Raw genomic sequence first — 22,360 nt, 5'->3', positions numbered from 1 at the left:
ATCTAATGTAAAATCCATATGCAAATCATGGAGGAAGTGCACTGGGGGCGTGTCAGTGCATTGGGGCGTGTCAGTGCATCGGGGGCATGTCAGTGCATTGGGGGCGTGTCAGTGCATTGAGGCATGTGAGTGCATTGGGGGCATGTGAGTGCATTGGGGTGTGTCAGTGCATTGGGGGCATGTTAGTGCATCGGAGCGTGTCAGTGCATTGGGGCGTGTCAGTGCATTGGGGGCATCTCAGTGCATTGGGGGCGTGTCAGTGCATTGGGGCGTGTCAGTGAATTGGGGCGTGTCAGTGCATTGGGGCGTGTCAGTGCATTGGGGCGTGTCAGTGCATTGGGGCGTGTCAGTGCATTGGGGTGTCTCAGTGCATTGGGGGCATGCCAGTGCATGGGGGGCTTGTCAGTGCATGGGGGGCGTGTCAGTGCATCGGGGCGTGTCAGTGCATCGGGGCGAGTCAGTGCATTGGGGGCATCTCAGTGCATTGGAGGCATGTCAGTGCAATTGGAGGCATGTCAGTGCATTGGGGTGTGTCAGCGCATTGGGGCGTGTCAGTGCATTGGAACGTGTCAGTGCGTTGGGGGGATTTCAGTGCATTGGGGCATGTCAGTGCATTGGGGGCATGTCAGTGCATTGGGGGCATGTCAGTGCATTGGGGCGTGTCAGTGCATTGGGGACATGTCAGTGCATTGGGGACATGTCGGTGCATTGGGGGCATGTCAGTGCATTGGGGCGTGTCAGTGCATTGGGGACATGTCAGTGCATTGGGGCGTGTCAGTGCATGGGGCATGTCGGTGCATTGGGGGCATGTCAGTGCATTCGGGCGTATCAGTGCATTGGGGGCATGTCAGTGCATTGGGGGCATGTCAGTGCATTGGGGCGTGTCAGTGCATTGGGGACATGTCAGTGCATTGGGGCGTGTCAGTGCATGGGGCATGTCGGTGCATTGGGGGCATGTCAGTGCATTGGGGCGTGTCAGTGCATTGGGGGCATGTCAGTGCATTGGGGCATGTCAGTGCATTGGGGGCGTGTCAGTGCATTGGGGGCATGTCAGTGCATTGGGGCGTGTCAGTGCATTGGGGGCATGTCAGTGCATTGGGGCATGTCAGTGCATTGGGGCGTGTCAGTGTGCATTGGGGGCATGTCAGTGCATTGGGGCGTGTCAGTGCATGGGGCATGTCGGTGCATTGGGGGCATGTCAGTGCATTGGGGCGTGTCAGTGCATTGGGGGCATGTCAGTGCATTGGGGCATGTCAGTGCATTGGGGGCGTGTCAGTGGATTGGGGGCGTGTCAGTGCATTGGGGGCGTGTCAGTGCACTTGGTTGCTTTTTCCAAATGCATGGACACATCCTTGGTGCACAGCCAGTACATACTGGCTTCTCAATACTGACACATAATAGGTCTACGAAAAAAGGTGTAATTTTGAGTTGATTTGGCCAATAGCAATAGACAAATGACCAAAAAACAGTTTAAGTAGGTGCAAACCCGATGCCACGGATGTCTCCCTGTTTTTGGAGATTAGTGGCATCTTGAGTACTGAAGCCCCTTATCTCTATCTGGGACTCTGCATTTAAATGAGATTTCGTTTCCTTTAGTACCTAAACGGTTAATATCATTTTGTTGCTGGCAGCTTCCCCGGTAGTCTCTAGCTGAGTGCTTCAGGTGCAATAACCTTGTCGTCACTGCCGTCAGGTTTAAATAGAGGTGTTACCCAGCAATCCCTGCTGAAGATACAAATCCATTTGTATACTTGCCCCCTTGGTGGAAGGAGCTGAGTTGAAGTGTTCCAGAAGCCGGACCTTTTCCTTTTGTGTTGCGGTATTTTTTCTGTTTGTTTTCCTTCTCTTGTGTTTCTGTACTGTAGTGGCAAGTCTAGTGAACTCGTTAGCCTTCTCACTAGGCAGGGGGTGAGTTTAGGGCCTGCTCAAGGCCCAAGGTATCCTGCTTGCTGACAGGTTGAAAGAACCTGTATAGGGACGCCCGGGAGCTCAGGAGTCAGCTTGAGGGGAGTTCAAGAGGTGCCACCTCACCCTTCTCCCTAGCAGCAGGGACCTCCATTGTATTGTATTCCAGGAGTCCCCCCTTGCTTGTGGCATTGTTTTGGTATTTTTTCCTAGCGCGTCAGACTGTTTTTCGGTCTGAACGCACTCGTTACACTCGTAGCGTGACACCCAACTATCCACAATTACACAATAATTCGGAAGTCCCAGAGAGGAGGCCAAATTAAATAGCATAGATATAAACAATTTCTTCAAGGGAGTAAACAGTGGCACTCACCAGTTTCATTTATCTTCTTTATTGACATCATCAATTTTACAAGCATATTTTGGGAGAGAGTGCTGGACTCCTGAGGCACCGACTGTTTCGCTTACACTTATGCTTCATCAGGCCTATGATACATCTTGCATGTGAGGCCCATAGTAGCAGAGGAGTATGCAAAATGGCCAATGCCTCATGGGTTCAGCACCCTCTTCCACTACAAAGTTGCACAAATTGAAACTGGTGAGTGCCACTGTTTATTCTCTTGGACGAATTAATTATTAGATTTCATGCACCATTACAGCCATTACTGCTATTTCCATATGTACAAATGTGCTAACAAGTTCCTGTCCAACCTCTTGGACCCCACTAATCCGGAGACTAAAGACGTCTGTATGACGCCCCTGAACTAGTCAGGGTGTCACAGGGTACTACATCCCTTTCCTCCTGGTGCAGGGCTCAACCCCCCATGGTTCTGGGATCCTAACCTTTGGTATTGCTCCATCAGCATGCAAATCCTAGTCACACCTCACACCACACCCTGTCAGGCACACCAGTGGGTGGTGTAGCTGGAACAGGGCCACCCGCCCAGGGGTCAGGCATACTGGTGGGAGGGAGGAAGTCAGAGAGAGGAAGTGGAGAGCAAAGCTTAGTCAGTGTAGTAGTAGCTCTCAAAGAGTGAGAAGCTAGGGGGAGTTGGAGCTCCCTGGGAGACGTTGGCTAGGTTGCAGACGGTGGTCTGGGACCAAAGGAGTCGGACACCCGATCGCAGGGTATTGGAGAAAGGTGCCAGGCTTAGTTTTGGGGAATGGTTGGCACCAGAGTACCTAATAACCGAACCGGTACTGAGCACAGCGGGGTACTGGACCCTAGGTCAGGGGGTAGCTTCACGCAACCTGATAATTAACCTATGGATGATAGTCTCTTTATGAACTTTCCCCAAGAGCTCAGAGATTGAAGGCATCAATACAAACAGGGGGATAGGGCTTTCCAGCTTATGCGACCCACTGAAATCCCAAGTGTCAGCCATCAAGAGCACAGCTTCCTTACTTAACAGTGGGGAGCGGGACTCCGACAGCTTCAAGCAGAGGGGTCACTCAGAACATCTAAAATACAGTGCATGGAGGCAAGGTACAGACCATCAGCAATATCAAAGGGAGCAGACTCCCGGACGAGTTCCCCTGAAGTGGCAGCGGCACCCAGAGACTTGGTTTACCTTTGTGTCAGATTCTGCTTTGTGGTCGCATCACTACCAACACTGCTTGAGTGAGTATGCTGTCCTCCCCTGCTTCCAACCTGCGCCACGCTCCCCTACACCACCTCCACCATCCAGAATCCCGGGGCTTCCCCTACCCGTGGAGGGAACGTCATCTGGCTGCCCCATTCCATCTCCCCCGGGTACTCCCATCAGCAGCGGCGGTACTCCCCTTACCGTGAACCACGGGTGGCGTCACAAACTCTTATCCCCTGTAAATACCCCCTTTGCATTTGAAGTGGCCGCGAGCCCTCGGGTCCGGAGACCCTCGAGCCACAGCAGACCTCGGATCCGAGCGGTTCGACCGCTGCAGGAGCAGCACACCTGCTTCTTCATTTTTCCCTACACAGCCGTGGGGAATATAATCAATAGAGTCGCGCTGCAGAAGGAGGTTGGGGATACGCCTTTGCAGAGGACAATCAATTAGGCAATGATGTGGGCCTTTAATTCTCAAGCTTGAGGTCCTAGAGGTCAATCCCCCATTGATCGGTAAGTGATGTCAATTGTCCCAAGTTTTGGATGATGTGGTCCTTTAATTCTCAAGCTTTGAGGGTCCTAGACGTCAGTCCTCCAGTGATCATCAGGTGATGCCAGTTGCTCCAAGTTTTTGGAACTGTCCCACCAAATTTTCATTTAAAGAAAACCAAGAAAATTCGCTCACCCATCTATAGATACACCTGGTCCGTATGGGTGTGCATCGAATGGAGCTGCCCAGGTTCGGGCTTCAATTAGGCAGATGAAGAGAAAAAGATCCTCCAGTGTCCAAGTCCATTAAAAATATGTTTATTGAAAAATGTGGTAATTAGAGTTGAGCGCGGTTCGTGGTTCGTGGTTCTCCAGTTCGCGGCTCGAGTGATTTTGGGGCATGTTCTAGATCGAACTAGAACTCGAGCTTTTTGCAAAAGCTCGGTAGTTCTAGAAACGTTCGAGAACGGTTCTAGCAGCCAAAAAACAGCTAAATCATAGCTTGGTTTCTGCTGTAATAGTGTAAGTCACTCTGTGAATCAAACTATTATCACATTTCAGTGTATAGTGTGCGTGAACAGCGCCTTCAGATCACTGCTGTTTCTATAATGGCGATCGCCATTTTTTTTTTTTTTTTTTCTTGTCTTCCTTCCCTAAGCGCGCGCGTCTTGTGGGGCGGGCCAGCATGTCAGCCAATCCCAGACACACACACAGCTAAGTGGACTTTGAGCCAGAGAAGCAACGGCATGTGTGATAGGATCTGCATGTCACATGTCCCTGCATTATAAAACCGGACATTTTCTTCACGGACGCCATTATCTGCCTTCTGCGTCTTTGGTGTCAGACATCACTGTCGCAGCTCCGTCTTCCTGAGTCCTATAGCCGATACAGCTGTATGCGCTGCATACACAGCGTTAGACAGCTTAGGGAGAGCACTTTATAGCAGTCCTTTTAAGGGCTCCAACCGGCAGGGTCAGAGAGCCATAGGTGACAGGTCCTGCAAACAGCAACAGCGTCTGTGTAGCCCAGGTCAGGGATTTCCTACCTGCATTTCACCATTAGGAGGGAATAGAAAGGCAGTCTTCCATTCCTCTACCCAGAGCACCACAATCCTGCCACTGTACCCTCTTGTCCTCTGCACACTCCAACTGATAACTAAGCCATTATACTAGCAAACACTCAGTGTACCTAGTGGCATCCTATACGTGGCTATTGGACTTTGCTATAGTCCCACTAGTGCAAAGACATTTGCAGAGCGCGTCTGCCTGCATTGCACACTACAACTCATTCTAACCAAGCCATTATACTAGCAAACACTCAGTGTACCTAGTGGCATCCTATACGTGGCTATTGGACTTTGCTATAGTCCCACTAGTGCAAAGACATTTGCAGAGCGCGTCTGCCTGCGTTGCACACTACAACTCATTCTAACCAAGCCATTATACTAGCAAACACTCAGTGTACCTAGTGGCATCCTATACGTGGCTATTGGACTTTGCTATAGTCCCACTAGTGCAAAGACATTTGCAGAGCGCGTCTGCCTGCGTTGCACACTACAACTCATTCTAACCAAGCCATTATACTAGCAAACACTCAGTGTACCTAGTGGCATCCTATACGTGGCTATTGGACTTTGCTATAGTCCCACTAGTGCAAAGACATTTGCAGAGCGCGTCTGCCTGCGTTGCACACTACAACTCATTCTAACCAAGCCATTATACTAGCAAACACTCAGTGTACCTAGTGGCATCCTATACGTGGCTATTGGACTTTGCTATAGTCCCACTAGTGCAAAGACATTTGCAGAGCGCGTCTGCCTGCGTTGCACACTACAACTCATTCTAACCAAGCCATTATACTAGCAAACACTCAGTGTACCTAGTGGCATCCTATACGTGGCTATTGGACTTTGCTATAGTCCCACTAGTGCAAAGACATTTGCAGAGCGCGTCTGCCTGCGTTGCACACTACAACTCATTCTAACCAAGCCATTATACTAGCAAACACTCAGTGTACCTAGTGGCATCCTATACGTGGCTATTGGACTTTGCTATAGTCCCACTAGTGCAAAGACATTTGCAGAGCGCGTCTGCCTGCGTTGCACACTACAACTCATTCTAACCAAGCCATTATACTAGCAAACACTCAGTGTACCTAGTGGCATCCTATACGTGGCTATTGGACTTTGCTATAGTCCCACTAGTGCAAAGACATTTGCAGAGCGCGTCTGCCTGCGTTGCACACTACAACTCATTCTAACCAAGCCATTATACTAGCAAACACTCAGTGTACCTAGTGGCATCCTATACGTGGCTATTGGACTTTGCTATAGTCCCACTAGTGCAAAGACATTTGCAGAGCGCGTCTGCCTGCGTTGCACACTACAACTCATTCTAACCAAGCCATTATACTAGCAAACACTCAGTGTACCTAGTGGCATCCTATACGTGGCTATTGGACTTTGCTATAGTCCCACTAGTGCAAAGACATTTGCAGAGCGCGTCTGCCTGCGTTGCACACTACAACTCATTCTAACCAAGCCATTATACTAGCAAACACTCAGTGTACCTAGTGGCATCCTATACGTGGCTATTGGACTTTGCTATAGTCCCACTAGTGCAAAGACATTTGCAGCACGTCTGCCTGCGTTGCACACTCCAACTAATTATAACTAAGTTGCATTGTCAGGGATATTTATTCTTTATTATTCTGCTGTTAATAAAGCTAGACCACCACTGCAATCTTCACCACCTCTCAATTTTTACTACCACATTTTCAGTCCACAATCTTGTCGCAATCAACATGAGTGGCAAAATGACAGATGCTGGTGGAAAGGGGAAGAGGCGTGGTGGAAAAGGCAAAAAAGGTTTTGTCCGTGGGGAAGGTGGCAAAGCTCCATTATCATCTGCTGAAGATAGACCATCTACCAGCAAAAGTAAGATGTCTACTACTTACCGTGGACAATCCGATGTGCTCCCTTTTTTACGGACACGAACAACAGGAAGAAAGGTAGATGATGGGCAAAAAAGGAAAATGCTTGAATGGATCTCAAGTGGTCCAACAAGTGCCCTCTCAGCCACTTCAAGTACCGCATCCAAAAAACACCAGTCCTCTGAGTTGTCATCCCAATCACACTTGATTTCTCCCAGCTCTGAAGTCTCCATCAGCCCTGCACAGTATGGTGGAACTGAGATGGCTGAGTCTGCAGAGCTGTTCAGTCACACTATAGCCTGGGAATCAGAGGTCTGCTCCCAAGCTACAGTGAGTACAGAACAGGAAATGGTCTGCAGTGATGCCCAGAACCTTTGTGACTCAGATTCAGGCCGTGAGGACCAAGTTTCTGAGCATAATGTTGACCCTTTGTCACAAACTGTAACACCTGTGGTTATAGACAATGAGGAACATACTGATGAAGATGAGACGCAGATACCCGATTGGGATGACAACTTAAATATTCCGTCAGGGCAAGAAGAGGCTCGGTCTGAGGGGGAGGGGAGTGCAAACACAACAATTGATGATGACGTTCTAGATCCCACCTACTGTCAACCCCCAGTCAGGCACTCGAGGAGGTCAACAGAGGCGGTGGAGGAGGATGCAACCGACGACGAAGTTACCTTGCGCCTTCCTGGACAGAGTCGGAGCACTGGTAGCACGTCTACAACTGCATCCTCAGCCACCACTCTGCCTATGAGCATTATTCGGGGTGGATCAACAGGTCGCATGGCCTCTAAGCCTTGCCTAGCCTGGTCCTTTTTTCACATCGAAAAAGATCGCCCAACTCATGTGATATGTAACATTTGTCATGATTCTCTTAGTAGAGGTCAAAAGCTCAGCAGTTTGACAACTTCTTCCATGAATCGTCACATGAATAAATATCATAAGTCCCGGTGGGAAGCTCACCGTGCTGCAATGCGGCCTAGCGGAGCGAACCATCCACCGCCCGCCCCTTCCACTGCATCCGCGCGCTCTTCATCTTCTAGGACTGTGGGGACAGCTGCCACACCTGTTTTTCCACGCAAAACTTCCACCACTGTAACCGCAACAGGCAGTTTGCTTGTAAGGTCGTCAGTTGGTTTGGAAGGGGAAACAAGTGAGTGTGTACAGCTCTCTCAGACATCGATAGCACCAACGTTGGATGAAGGCAACATCATGTCTCCGCCTGCACTTTCCTCACAAACCTGCATTTTTCCAGGGACACCCTACTCAACACCGTCTACACACAGCAGCCAGATCTCTGTCCCTCAGATGTGGTCAAATAAAAGGCCACTTCCTCCGACCCATGACAAAGCTAAGAGGTTGACTCTATCCCTCTGTAAGCTGTTGGCTACCGAAATGCTGCCTTTCCGCCTAGTGGACACACAGGATTTTAGAGACCTTATGTCTGTCGCTGTGCCCCAGTACCAGATGCCTAGTCGCCACTACTTCTCTAAGAAAGGTGTGCCCGCGCTACACCAGCATGTCGCACACAACATCACCGCTTCCTTGAGAAACTCTGTGTGTGAACGGGTGCATTTCACCACCGATACTTGGACCAGTAAGCATGGACAGGGACGTTACATGTCGCTGACTGGGCACTGGGTAACTATGGTGATAGATGGTGAAGGGTCTGCTGCACAAGTCTTGCCGTCCCCACGACTTGTGTGTCAATCCTCTGTCTGTCCAAGTTCCGCCACTGCTTCTGCATCCTCCACCTCATCTGGGTCCTCCACCTCCGCCCCAAGCCTGCCTGGTCAGGCCACCAGCGTTCTCACTGCGCAGAAGGAATCACGCACCCCTCATTACTATGCTGGCAGCAGAGCGCAACGGCATCAGGCGGTCTTTAGCTTGACATGTCTTGGTAATAAGAGTCACACAGCTGAGGAGTTGTGGTCAGCTTTGCGGTCCGAGTTTAATAAATGGTTGTCTCCACTCAAACTGCAGCCTGGTAAGGCCGTGTGCGACAATGCTGCAAACCTGGGTGCGGCACTTCGCCTGGGCAAGGTGACACACGTACCTTGTATGGCTCACGTGTTGAACCTTGTCGTGCAGCAATTTTTAACACACTATCCCGGCCTAGATGGCCTTCTGAACAGGGCACGAAAACTGTCAGCTCACTTCCGCCGTTCAAGCGCCGCAGCAGAGCGACTTGCATCGCTCCAGAAGTCTTTCGGCCTGCCGGTTCATCGCCTGAAATGCGATGTGGCGACACGCTGGAATTCAACTCTCCACATGTTACAGCGACTGTGGCAGCACCGCAGAGCCCTGGTGCAATACGTCATGACGTATAGCCTGGGCCAACGAGATGCAGAGGTGGGGCAGATCACCCTGATGGAGTGGTCTCAGATCAAGGACCTATGCACCCTTCTGCACAGTTTCGACATGGCGACGAATATGTTTAGCGCTGACAATGCCATTATCAGCATGACGATTCCAGTCATTTACATGCTGGAGCACACGCTAAACACTATTCGGAGTCAGGGGGTGGGACAACATGAAGGGGAGGAACTACAGGAGGATTCATATGCGCAAGGGACAACAACATCACCAAGGTCCAGACGTTCATCATCACCAACGCAGCAGGCATGGGACCATGGGGGACAGGGATCGACAAGGGCGCATAGTAGCAGGCGAAATGTTGAGCAAGGTGCAGGAGAACATGAAGAAATGGAGGACGAACTGTCCATGGACATGGAAGACTCAGCGGATGAGGGAGACCTTGGTCAAATTTCAGTTGAAAGAGGTTGGGGTCAGATGTCAGAGGAAGAAAGAACGGGTAGCACCTCTATGCCACAAACACAGCATGGACTTGGTCCGCATGGCTGCGCAAGACACATGAGTGCCTTTTTGTTGCACTACCTCCAACATGACAGTCGTATTGTCAAAATTAGAAGTGATGATGACTACTGGATTGCCACACTATTAGATCCCCGGTACAAGTCCAAATTTTGTGACATAATTCCAGCCATAGAAAGGGACGCACGTATGCAGGAGTATCAGCAGAAGCTGTTACTAGATCTTAGCTCGGCTTTTCCACCAAACAACCGTGCAGGTGCAGGGAGTGAATCTCCCAGTTGTAACTTGACAAACATGGGACGGTCTCGTCATCTTCAACAGTCTACCCGTACCAGTAGGACCTTTTCTGGTGCCGGTAACAGCAATTTTATGGAATCTTTTCATAATTTTTTTAGACCCTCTTTTGCAAGGCCACCAGAGACAACAAGTCTGACACATAGTCAACGGCTGGAGAGGATGATACAGGAGTATCTCCAAATGAACATCGATGCCATGACTGTGCAACTGGAGCCTTGCTCCTTTTGGGCTTCAAACCTACAAAAATGGCCAGAGCTCGCAACTTACGCCTTGGAGATTTTGTCGTGTCCAGCTGCCAGCGTTGTCTCTGAACGTGTATTCAGTGCTGCTGGGTGTGTGCTGACAGATAAGCGCACGCGTCTGTCCAGTGACAATGTGGACAGACTGACGTTCATCAAAATGAACAAGTCATGGATCCAGAAGGAATTTACTACCCCTGTGTCATCCTGGGGAGAGTAAATGCTTGTGGATTTGGAATGTGCTTGATGCAAATCAAAACATCCTGTTTGCAACTAGGGCCCAAGTGCTGCCACTGATGGGGTGGGTGTCTGTGTGGCCCAATTTTTGGAAAAAAGGGAGACTCCGCTTGGAGTAACCCTTGCTTGCTGTGTTTTTAAAAGAAGCCAAGATGAACAGAGCTGGGATCAGGAAAGACTTTGCTACCTACCCCGGTGTCATCCTGTGGACGGCTAAGAATAGCGTATTTTTGAATGTGCTTGATGCAAATCAAAACATCCTGTTTGCAACTAGGGCCCAAGTGCTGCCACTGATGGGGTGGGTGTCTGTGTGGCCCAATTTTTGGAAAAAAGGGAGACTCCGCTTGGAGTAACCCTTGCTTACATTGTTTTTAAAAGAAGCCAAGATGAACAAGTCATGGGTCAGCAAAGACTTTGCTACCTACCCCGGTGTCATCCTGGGGACGGCTAAGAATAGCGTATTTTTGAATGTGCTTGATGCAAATCAAAACATCCTGTTTGCAACTAGGGCCCAAGTGCTGCCACTGATGGGGTGGGTGTCTGTGTGGCCCAATTTTTGGAAAAAAGGGAGACTCCGCTTGGAGTAACCCTTGCTTGCTGTGTTTTTAAAAGAAGCCAAGATGAACAGAGCTGGGATCAGGAAAGACTTTGCTACCTACCCCGGTGTCATCCTGTGGACGGCTAAGAATAGCGTATTTTTGAATGTGCTTGATGCAAATCAAAACATCCTGTTTGCAACTAGGGCCCAAGTGCTGCCACTGATGGGGTGGGTGTCTGTGTGGCCCAATTTTTGGAAAAAAGGGAGACTCCGCTTGGAGTAACCCTTGCTTGCTGTGTTTTTAAAAGAAGCCAAGATGAACAGAGCTGGGATCAGGAAAGACTTTGCTACCTACCCCGGTGTCATCCTGTGGACGGCTAAGAATAGCGTATTTTTGAATGTGCTTGATGCAAATCAAAACATCCTGTTTGCAACTAGGGCCCAAGTGCTGCCACTGATGGGGTGGGTGTCTGTGTGGCCCAATTTTTGGAAAAAAGGGAGACTCCGCTTGGAGTAACCCTTGCTTACATTGTTTTTAAAAGAAGCCAAGATGAACAAGTCATGGGTCAGCAAAGACTTTGCTACCTACCCCGGTGTCATCCTGGGGACGGCTAAGAATAGCGTATTTTTGAATGTGCTTGATGCAAATCAAAACATCCTGTTTGCAACTAGGGCCCAAGTGCTGCCACTGATGGGGTGGGTGTCTGTGTGGCCCAATTTTTGGAAAAAAGGGAGACTCCGCTTGGAGTAACCCTTGCTTGCTGTGTTTTTAAAAGAAGCCAAGATGAACAGAGCTGGGATCAGGAAAGACTTTGCTACCTACCCCGGTGTCATCCTGTGGACGGCTAAGAATAGCGTATTTTTGAATGTGCTTGATGCAAATCAAAACATCCTGTTTGCAACTAGGGCCCAAGTGCTGCCACTGATGGGGTGGGTGTCTGTGTGGCCCAATTTTTGGAAAAAAGGGAGACTCCGCTTGGAGTAACCCTTGCTTACATTGTTTTTAAAAGAAGCCAAGATGAACAAGTCATGGGTCAGCAAAGACTTTGCTACCTACCCCGGTGTCATCCTGGGGACGGCTAAGAATAGCGTATTTTTGAATGTGCTTGATGCAAATCAAAACATCCTGTTTGCAACTAGGGCCCAAGTGCTGCCACTGATGGGGTGGGTGTCTGTGTGGCCCAATTTTTGGAAAAAAGGGAGACTCCGCTTGGAGTAACCCTTGCTTGCTGTGTTTTTAAAAGAAGCCAAGATGAACAGAGCTGGGATCAGGAAAGACTTTGCTACCTACCCCGGTGTCATCCTGTGGACGGCTAAGAATAGCGTATTTTTGAATGTGCTTGATGCAAATCAAAACATCCTGTTTGCAACTAGGGCCCAAGTGCTGCCACTGATGGGGTGGGTGTCTGTGTGGCCCAATTTTTGGAAAAAAGGGAGACTCCGCTTGGAGTAACCCTTGCTTGCTGTGTTTTTAAAAGAAGCCAAGATGAACAGAGCTGGGATCAGGAAAGACTTTGCTACCTACCCCGGTGTCATCCTGGGGACGGTTAAGAATAGCGTATTTTTGAATGTGCTTGATGCAAATCTAGCTGTGAAGTGTACAACTGGGGCCCAAGTGCTGCCACTGAAGGGGTGGGTGTGTGTGGGGCCCAATTTTTGGAAAAAAGGGAGACTCCGCTTGGAGTAACCCTTGCTTGCTGTGTTTTTAAAAGAAGCCAAGATGAACAGAGCTGGGATCAGGAAAGACTTTGCTACCTACCCCGGTGTCATCCTGGGGACGGATAAGAATGGCGTATTTTTGAATGTGCTTGATGCAAATCTAGCTGTGAAGTGTACAACTGGGGCACAACTGCTGCCACTGAAGGGGTGGGTGTGTGGGGCCCAATTTTTGGAAAAAAGGGAGACTCCGCTTGGAGTCACCTTGCGGTGTTTTACATGACTTTAGAAGGGCGTGCCATGCCTATATCTGTGTGTCCTCCTCTTTTTCCTTGTCCAGCTGTTTTGTTTTCGCATGAGTACATGTCCTTGTCACTTTCCCATGTGTTTGTGTTGTGTTGTGAGTTGTTTGTCACCTTTTGGACACCTTTGAGGGTGTTTTCTAGGTGTTTTACTGTGTTTGTGATTGCCTGCCATTGTTTCCTATGGGCTCGAGTTCGGTTCGTCGAACGTTCGACGAGCCGAACTCGAGCCAGACCCCCCGTTCGGCGAACCGCCTCGAGCCGAACCGGGACCGGTTCGCTCATCTCTAGTGGTAATACATAAAAATAAGCCACTGAACGTTAAATCTTTAAATCTGCTGTGCTTAACCCAACACGTTTTGACTTACAAAATCTAAGTCATGACTAAGACTATGTAAGTCAAAACGCATTGGTGTGAGCACAGCACATTTAATGTTCAGTGGCTTACATTTTCATTGTACCATACCAAAAAAGAGTGGGGTTTCATCAAACACCGCCTGAATGGGCCTTTCTAGGAAAGATTAGGGGCACTCCCATGCGAGACTAAAGCATCCTTAAATTGCCAATAAAAATATATATAGTACAGACCAAAAGTTTGGACACACCTTCTCATTCAAAGAGTTTTCTTTATTTTCATGATTGAAATTTGTAGATTCACATTGAAGGCATCAAAACTATGAATTAACACATGTGGAATGAAATACTTAACAAAAACGTGTGGAACAACTGAAAATCTGTCTTATATTCTAGGTTCTTCAAAGTAGCCACCTTTTGCTTTGATTAGTGCTTTGCACACTCTTGGCATTCTCTTGATGAGCTTCAAGAGGTAGTCACCGGAAATTGTTTTCACTTCACAGGTGTGCCCTGTCAGATTTAATAAGTGGGATTTCTTGCCTTATAAATGGGGTTGGGACCATCAGTTGTGGTGTGCAGAAGTCTGCTGGATACACAGCTGATAGTCCTACTGAATAGACTGTTAGAATTTGTATTATGGCAAGAAAAAAGCAGCTAAGTAAAGAAAAACGAGTGGCCATCATTACTTTAAGAAATGAAGGTCAGTCAGTCCGAAAAAATGGGAAAACTTGGAAAGAGTCCCCAAGTGCAGTGGCAAAAACCACCAAATGCTATAAAGAAACTTGCTCACATGAGGAACGCCCCAGGAAAGGAATACCAAGAGTCACCTCTGCTGTGGAGGATAAGTTTATTCGAGTCACCAGCCTCAGAAATCGCAGGTTAACAGCAGCTCAGATTAGAGACCAGGTCAATGCCACACAGAGTTCCAGCAACAGAGACATCTCTCGAACAACTGTTAAGAGGAGACTTTGTGCAGCAGGTCTTCATGGTAAAATAGCTGCTAGGAAGCCACTGCTAAGGACAGGCAACAAGCAGAAGAGACTTGTTTGGGCTAAAGAACACAAGGAATGGACATTAGACCAGTGGAAATCTGTGCTTTGGTCTGATGAGTCCAAATTTGAGATCTTTGGATCCAACCACCGTGTCTTTGTGCGACACAGAAAAGGTGAATGGATGGACTCTACATGCCTGGTTCCCACCGTAAAGTATGGAGGAGGAGGTGTGATGGTGTGGGGGTGCTTTGCTGGTGACATTGTTGGGGATTTATTCAAATTTGAAGGCATACTGAACCAAAATGGCTACCACAGCATCTTGCAGCGGCATGCTATTCCATCCGGTTTGCGTTTAGTTGGACCATCATTTCTTTTTCAAAAGGACAATGACCCCAAACACACCTCCAGGCTGTGTAAGGGTCTTTTTGACTAAGAAGGAGAGTGATGGGGTGCTACACCAGATGACCTGGCCTCCACAGTCACCAGACCTGAACCCAATCGAGATGGTTTGGGGGTGAGCTGGACCGCAGAGTGAAGGCAAAAGGGCCAACAAGTGCTAAGCATCTCTGGGAACTCCTTCAAGACTGTTGAAGTATTTCATTCCACATGTGTTAATTCATAGTTTTGATGCCTTTAATGTGAATCTACAATTTTCATAGTTATGAAAATAAAGAAAACTCTTTGAAAGAGAAGGTGTGTCCAAACTTTTGGTCTGTACTGTATGCATATCCTAGTGATAGTTCCTCATTTACTGGGAAGTGCATGTCCTTTTAACTCCATTATTGGGATGTAGAACATTAATATTGGGCAGCAGTTATATTATCCCAGGATAATATTTTGGAGAGAAGCAAGCTTCCTAAGACAATTTAATATACAGTCAGGGCCAGAAATATTTGGACAGTGACACAAGTTTTGTTATTTTAGCTGTTTACAAAAACATGTTCAGAAATACAATTATATATATAATATGGGCTGAAAGTGCACACTCCCAGCTGCAATATGAGAGTTTTCACATCCAAATCGGAGAAAGGGTTTAGGAATCATAGCTCTGTAATGCATAGCCTCCTCTTTTTCAAGGGACCAAAAGTAATTGGACAAGGGACTCTAAGGGCTGCAATTAACTCTGAAGGTGTCTCCCTCGTTAACCTGTAATCAATGAAGTAGTTAAAAGGTCTGGGGTTGATTACAGGTGTGTGGTTTTGCATTTGGAAGCTGTTGCTGTGACCAGACAACATGCGGTCTAAGGAACTCTCAATTGAGGTGAAGCAGAACATCCTGAGGCTGAAAAAAAAGAAAAAATCCATCAGAGAGATAGCAGACATGCTTGGAGTAGCAAAATCAACAGTCGGGTACATTCTGAGAAAAAAGGAATTGACTGGTGAGCTTGGGAACTCAAAAAGGCCTGGGCGTCCACGGATGACAACAGTGGTGGATGATCGCCGCATACTTTCTTTGGTGAAGAAGAACCCGTTCACAACATCAACTGAAGTCCAGAACACTCTCAGTGAAGTAGGTGTATCTGTCTCTAAGTCAACAGTAAACAGAAGACTCCATGAAAGTAAATACAAAGGGTTCACATCTAGATGCAAACCATTCATCAATTCCAAAAATAGACAGGCCAGTGTTAAATTTGCTGAAAAACACCTCATGAAGCCAGCTCAGTTCTGGAAAAGTATTCTATGGACAGATGAGACAAAGATCAACCTGTACCAGAATGATGGGAAGAAAAATGTTTGGAGAAGAAAGGGAACGGCACATGATCCAAGACACACCACATCCTCTGTAAAACATGGTGGAGGCAACGTGATGGCATGGGCATGCATGGCTTTCAATGGCACTGGGTCACTTGTGTTTATTGATGACATAACAGCAGACAAGAGTAGCCGGATGAATTCTGAAGTGTACCGGGATATACTTTCAGCCCAGATTCAGCCAAATGCCGCAAAGTTGATCGGACGGCGCTTCATAGTACAGATGGACAATGACCCCAAGCATAAAGCCAAAGCTACCCAGGAGTTCATGAGTGCAAAAAAGTGGAACATTCTGCAATGGCCAAGTCAATCACCAGATCTTAACCCAATTGAGCATGCATTTCACTTGCTCAAATCCAGACTTAAGACGGAAAGACCCACAAACAAGCAAGACCTGAAGGCTGCGGCTGTAAAGGCCTGGCAAAGCATTAAGGAGGAAACCCAGCGTTTGGTGATGTCCATGGGTTCCAGACTTAAGGCAGTGATTGCCTCCAAAGGATTCGCAACAAAATATTGAATATAAAAATATTTTGTTTGGGTTTGGTTTATTTGTCCAATTACTTTTGACCTCCTAAAATGTGGAGTGTTTGTAAAGAAATGTGTACAATTCCTATAATTTCTATCAGATATTTTTGTTCAAACCTTCAAATTAAACGTTACAATCTGCACTTGAATTCTGTTGTAGAGGTTTCATTTCAAATCCAATGTGGTGGCATGCAGAGCCCAACTCGCCAAAATTGTGTCACTGTCCAAATATTTCTGGACCTAACTGTATCAATGGTCAGTACAGAGAGCTGCCTTATGATGTATTTCTACCCCTGGCTATAAAAAAGGACATCTTCTAAGAGGGAGATTCTTTACTGTAAGAGCAGTAACATTATGAAACTGTCATAAATGATTTTAAGACCGGATCTGGACTTACTTCTAAAATAATACATTTTTGAAAACAATGTCGGCACTCTTCAGGGATTTATACTAGTCGCCATCCTAAAATATAATTTTTATATATATCGTTATTTTATTAATAGGTGGCAAGGGACATCCATATTGTAGGGTTGGTTTTGTTGTACATGGAGAACTATTTAACACTAGAACTACTGAGGTAGTCATTTTGACTACTTTGCACCATGTATTTCTATATAGGTGTCACGAATCCAGTAGTTCTAGTGTTAAAAAAAGCAATGCAAAATCAAACTAGCCATTAAATTATAAGTTGTAGCCCACTCACCCAGAGTGTAGTATTTTATTTCAGGGGGCAGCGTGGCACTTGTCACGTCCTTGATATTCTCATCGTCATCAACATAGTTCTGTGCCCTAGATGCGTGCCAAAAAGCCATGAACCTTGCAATGAAAGATGCCGCAAAGATGGCCAACATTCCGAAATCCAAGATATTCCAAAGTTCAAACATGTATTCCCGGGGTCCCTGTGACCAAATTTCTTTACATTCAGACCAGATCATACCTGAGGGAAATTGACAATAATAGAAAGACAGAATTAATGTTGGATATTTAAAAAGAAGGCTCAGAAAATAAACATAGCCCAAGGAACAGAAGCAAACCTAGTCTATTTCGGGAGGATGCAAATCATTTAGGATTGGGCCACTTACGAGTGCAGATACAAGAATAAATATTTTGACTATTACTGAAGATTTTTGGAAGCTACATTAGGTAGATAGCAAGGGAAACACAATTACACAAGGAAAACAAATGAGTATATTTATACATGTCGACCATCGAAGTTGAAAACTTCTATCCTGTTAAAGACCTAAGTCAGAAGATCACATGGAAGGAGATTAAGGCCTGCTTTACATGGTACAATTACGCATACGATATCGTATGCAATGTGACCCGCCCCCGTCGTATTTGCGGTACGTTCAATTTGTTGACCGTGTCGCACAAATGATTATTTCCCGTCACACGCACTTACCTTCCATACGACCTCGATGTGGGCGGCGAACATCCACTTCCTGGAGTTCGGAGTCACAGTGACGTCACGCAGCAGCCAGCCAATAGAAGCGGAGGGGCGGAGATGAGCGGGACGTAAACATCCCGCCCACCTCCTTCCTTCCGCATTGCCGGCGGGAGCCGCGGGACCCAGGTAAAATATGTTCATCGTTCCCGGGGTGTCACACACTGCGATGTGTGATACCTCGGGAACATTGACCAACACGACGTGCAATTTTAAGGAAATGAACGACGCTTATGCGATGAAAGGTTTTACGTACAATCGCAATCGCACGTAGCTATCATACGCTACAACAACACTAACGATGCCGGATGTGCGTCACTTACGACGTTACCCCGCCGACACATCGTTAGATTTGTTGTAGCATGTAAAGCAGGCTTAAGTCAGAAGATAAAAGTGATAGTAAAGAGATTAGGGGATCACAATGATGGAGTCAAAGTCAGAACAACACATTGAAGAATTGAGAATTGAGAATTGAGAATTTGTAGATCACAGTGATGAAGACCACAAAGATCAGTAAGATGAAGGTTACGTCAGAAGATCATAGTGATAAAGATGAAATCAGAAGATGTTGATGGAAATCAAATCAGCAGATAACATTGACAAAGACAAACTCAAAAGATCATAGTGATGGAAACGAAATAAGAAGATTGCATTACTGGAGACCGTGTTAGAAGATCACAAATAAATAAACCAAGTTAGAAGATTATATTGATAGTGTCTATGTTAGAGGATCACATTTATTTATCAGGAAGAAATAATCTCAAATGAAGATGAAGAGCAAAGCAGAAGGTCACATAATAGAGACTAAAGGCTGCTTTGCATGCAACGACGTATCTAACGATATGTCGTCAGGGTCACGGAATTCGTGACACACATCCGGCGCCGTTAGCGACGTCGTTGCGTGTGACACCTACGAGCGACCGCTAACGATCACAAATACTCACCTAATCGTTGATCATTGACACGTCGTTCATTTTCAAAATATCGTTGCTGGTGCTGGACGCAGGTTGTTCGTTGTTCCTGAGGCAGCACACATCGCTACGTGTGACACCCAGGGAACGACGAACAACAACATACCTGCGTCCTCCGGCAACGAGGTGGGAATGTCGTCAATGCGTCTGGTCTCCGCCCCTCCGCTTCTATTGGTCAGCCGCTGTGTGACATCGCTGTGACGGCGCACAAACCTCCCCCTTAAAACAGAGGTTGCTCGCCGCCCACAGCGACATCGCTAAGAAGGTAAGTCCGTTTTACGCGTCCTAGCAATATTGTTCGCTACGGGCAACGATTTGCCTGTGACGCACAAACGACGGGGGCGGGTGCTTTCACTAGCAACATCGCTAGCGATGTCGCTGCGTGTAAAGCAGCCTTAAGTCAGAAGATCACATTGATAGACACCATATTAGAATATCTCAGCTCTGGAGACCAAGTCAGAACATCACATTGATGAAGAGCAAATCAGAAGATCACATTGAAAGAGACCATATTAGAAGATCACCATTATGGAGACCATAGTTATGGAGATCACATTGATGTAGACCAAGTAAATGTAGAAACTTGGCACTCAAGATCCGTGTGAATAGTGGTTTTTATTGTGAAGAACTTGTAGAACCAGCACAAATACAGACGTTTCGGTCAAATGACCTTCATCAGTGCGTGCAGAGGGTCCCCAGAAGGTACAGTTACGTGGCAAGCGGCGTAGCTGAGTATGATGCGATTGCCACATAGACAGTGGGGTTCTACAAGTTCTTCACAATAAAAATACTATTCACATTGATCTTGAGTGCCAAGTTTCTACATCTACTAGAGATGGTTTTGGACCCTACTTGTGCACCACTCAAAAAGTGCTGTGTGTATCATCTCACTCATCGATGATGATCAAGTCAGAAGATATCAATACTGATGTCCAACTTTGGGTCATCAACGGTTTACAGAACATGGAGGATGAAACACTATAGAGAGATTAAACCCCTTCTACTTCAGTTTCAGCTACTAGAAATGTCAGTCACATGTTAAAAGAGTTTTCAAACCAAAATATCATCATTTCAGGTGGCTGCTGAACCCTATCTTATCCTCATGGACATATAGAGTAGCATATTGAAGTCAATGGAGAACCTCAAGTCATTCTCCATTAATATAGAGGGGTTTCCAGTTGTGAGCATGTAGCACTCATGGGGCAAGGGGTTAAACTTACTTGTCGCCGAGCCAGTGATGTTGAGCCTGGGATGTCACAGGTGGCACTGCTCAGCTTCGTGGCCCAGAGGCGTACAATAAAAGGGGAATAATGGAGGATGATGAAGTGGTAGTTTGTCTCATGACACCAGAGGGGGGGCCCGGGCGCAGCTGTCAGGGGTGCGCTGTCGGGCTGCCTGATACAGTGCTCTGAGATTCTCCCTGGTGGCTACGTTTGCCGCCCTCCATGGTGGGAGCCGGCTATTCTCTGCAGGTGCGGTCCCCGACTCCCCAGGGCTTAGTTTCAGGCTGTGCCCAACTGTCTGCGGCTGACACTGTACCTTACATGTAAATGTACAAGTGCCAGCCTTTGAGAGCTTCAGACACAGCCAGTGCTGTGTGGGCGTCTGCTCATCAGAGAAGAGGTCGCAGGGTCCGTGCAGAAGGCGGTCGGGGCCAGATCCTGTGTGTCTGTGGAGGCGTTGAAATGTTGTGAGTTATGGCACCACCTGTGGTACGTGGCCAGGGACTAGCCGCCGCTGCAGGTGATGTCCTCCGGGGCTGATGGTGTCGCAACAAAGATGAGGGAGGATGATGAGGGTTGTAGTGGTGGCCGCAATAAGAGGCTGAGTCAGCTGTTGCGGTTCCATGTCTTTTTACTCACAGTTCCAGTGCTTTCTCAGGGTACCGATCTCTGCCGTGATGGGCCCCAGCCGATCCCAGATAAGTTGGAGATAGCCACCGATATTTGGAAATGTCCTTTTCTAAGGGTTGCCCCTGTGGAAGTCAGGAACCTGAGTTGAGCTTCTCGCTCCAAGCCACAGGCCCCATGAAGAAGATAGAAGAAAGATGGTGGTGTCGTGTTGCCAAAACTGTAGTCCCGACTTGACTGAAGTTTGTGTAATTGTTGCTCCTACTTCTACCCCAAGTAGTGCCCACCCCCCAGGCGGTTGTCCTAGTGACCGGGAAAGTCCCATGCATCGGGATGACCCCCCACTCACCCCGCCTACCCTAGTCCAATCCCCGGTGAGAAGGTACCTAAGTTGTATGTAAGTTGAAATGTGGAAACATCAGTGATTAACCCCCTCCTTACCCAAAATGAATACTGCACCTTAAGTGAGGTGCAGTACCCTGTGGTGATTGAAGCCTCATGGACACCACAAGTAGATTTTATGGGATTGAACTACCTTATTAAAAAATGTGGGCAAAGGTTGTTCTGAGTGAATAATTCCTTTAATAGGGAATCTGTCAGCAGGTTTTTGCTATGTAAGCTGAAGACAGCATGCTGAAAGGGTTAACACAGAAAGTTCAGGGATGCCTTTCTTATCATAGTCTGATCTGTTGTTTATTTTCGATGTTTGTTTAAGCAGCAGGACCCATATCATTGCTGGACCACAAAGTCAGGCACACAATACACCATGCCCCCTCCTCTGGTTGACACTTCAATGTCAATGTACAATCTCTATTGCATGGCCAAATCTAAAAATTGTGAACCATGTGAGAGCGGCTGCAGCCAGTAATCTAAGTGATACATGATTGGATTCAGGATCTCCTTGCTACATCTTGCTGCTCTCAGATGAGGTAGCAAATACCTGCTGACAGATTCCCTTTAAGAGCCAACAATTGATTTGATTGGGACCAAGGAGATTTCGATACTTGAAACCAATTATTCCTACAGGGGATCTAATGGAATTGCTTTGAAACACATGTAATCCATTCCCTTATTCCTACCTCAAAGGAGCTTGGTGTAAACAAGTGTAAAGCATTTTTTGGGGGAACTGAGAATTATTGATTGCTTTGCCTGCACCTGTTACAACCATCCTTAGCCTATGTGTGCACTAGAAAAAGGATTTTCCTCAAGAAATTTCTTAAGAAATTAAGAAGCACCAATAACGCACCGAAAAACGCATGCGTTTTTACCGCGTTTTGGTGCATTTTTTTGCAGGTTGGTCCCTGCGTTTTTTAATTCTTGACCAGCAATAAATAATATAGATAATAGATAGATAATTGATAGATTGATAAATAAATAGATAGATAATGGATAGACAGATAGATAATGGATAGATAGATAGATGGATGGATAGATAGATGGATAGATAGATAG

At 47.1% G+C, this 22,360-nt stretch overlaps 1 protein-coding gene across 2 annotated transcripts in view; it reads right to left on the bottom strand.

Annotated features, from left to right (window-relative positions):
- Positions 1-22,360, bottom strand: part of TRPC6 (transient receptor potential cation channel subfamily C member 6) — a 301,145-nt gene that overhangs the window by 105,016 nt on the left and 173,769 nt on the right. For both annotated transcript variants that reach the window (XM_075337476.1, XM_075337477.1), the window contains exon 6: positions 17,347-17,580. In XM_075337476.1, coding sequence (XP_075193591.1) covers positions 17,347-17,580 — 234 coding nt within the window. The remainder of the gene's footprint in view (positions 1-17,346; positions 17,581-22,360) is intronic.

The sequence above is a fragment of the Anomaloglossus baeobatrachus genome, chromosome 2 (genome assembly GCF_048569485.1).
Source record: "Anomaloglossus baeobatrachus isolate aAnoBae1 chromosome 2, aAnoBae1.hap1, whole genome shotgun sequence".
Taxonomy (NCBI): Eukaryota; Metazoa; Chordata; class Amphibia; order Anura; family Aromobatidae; genus Anomaloglossus; species Anomaloglossus baeobatrachus.
Note: the sequence above shows the minus strand (reverse complement) of the source record. Positions and strands in the feature narration are given on the sequence as shown.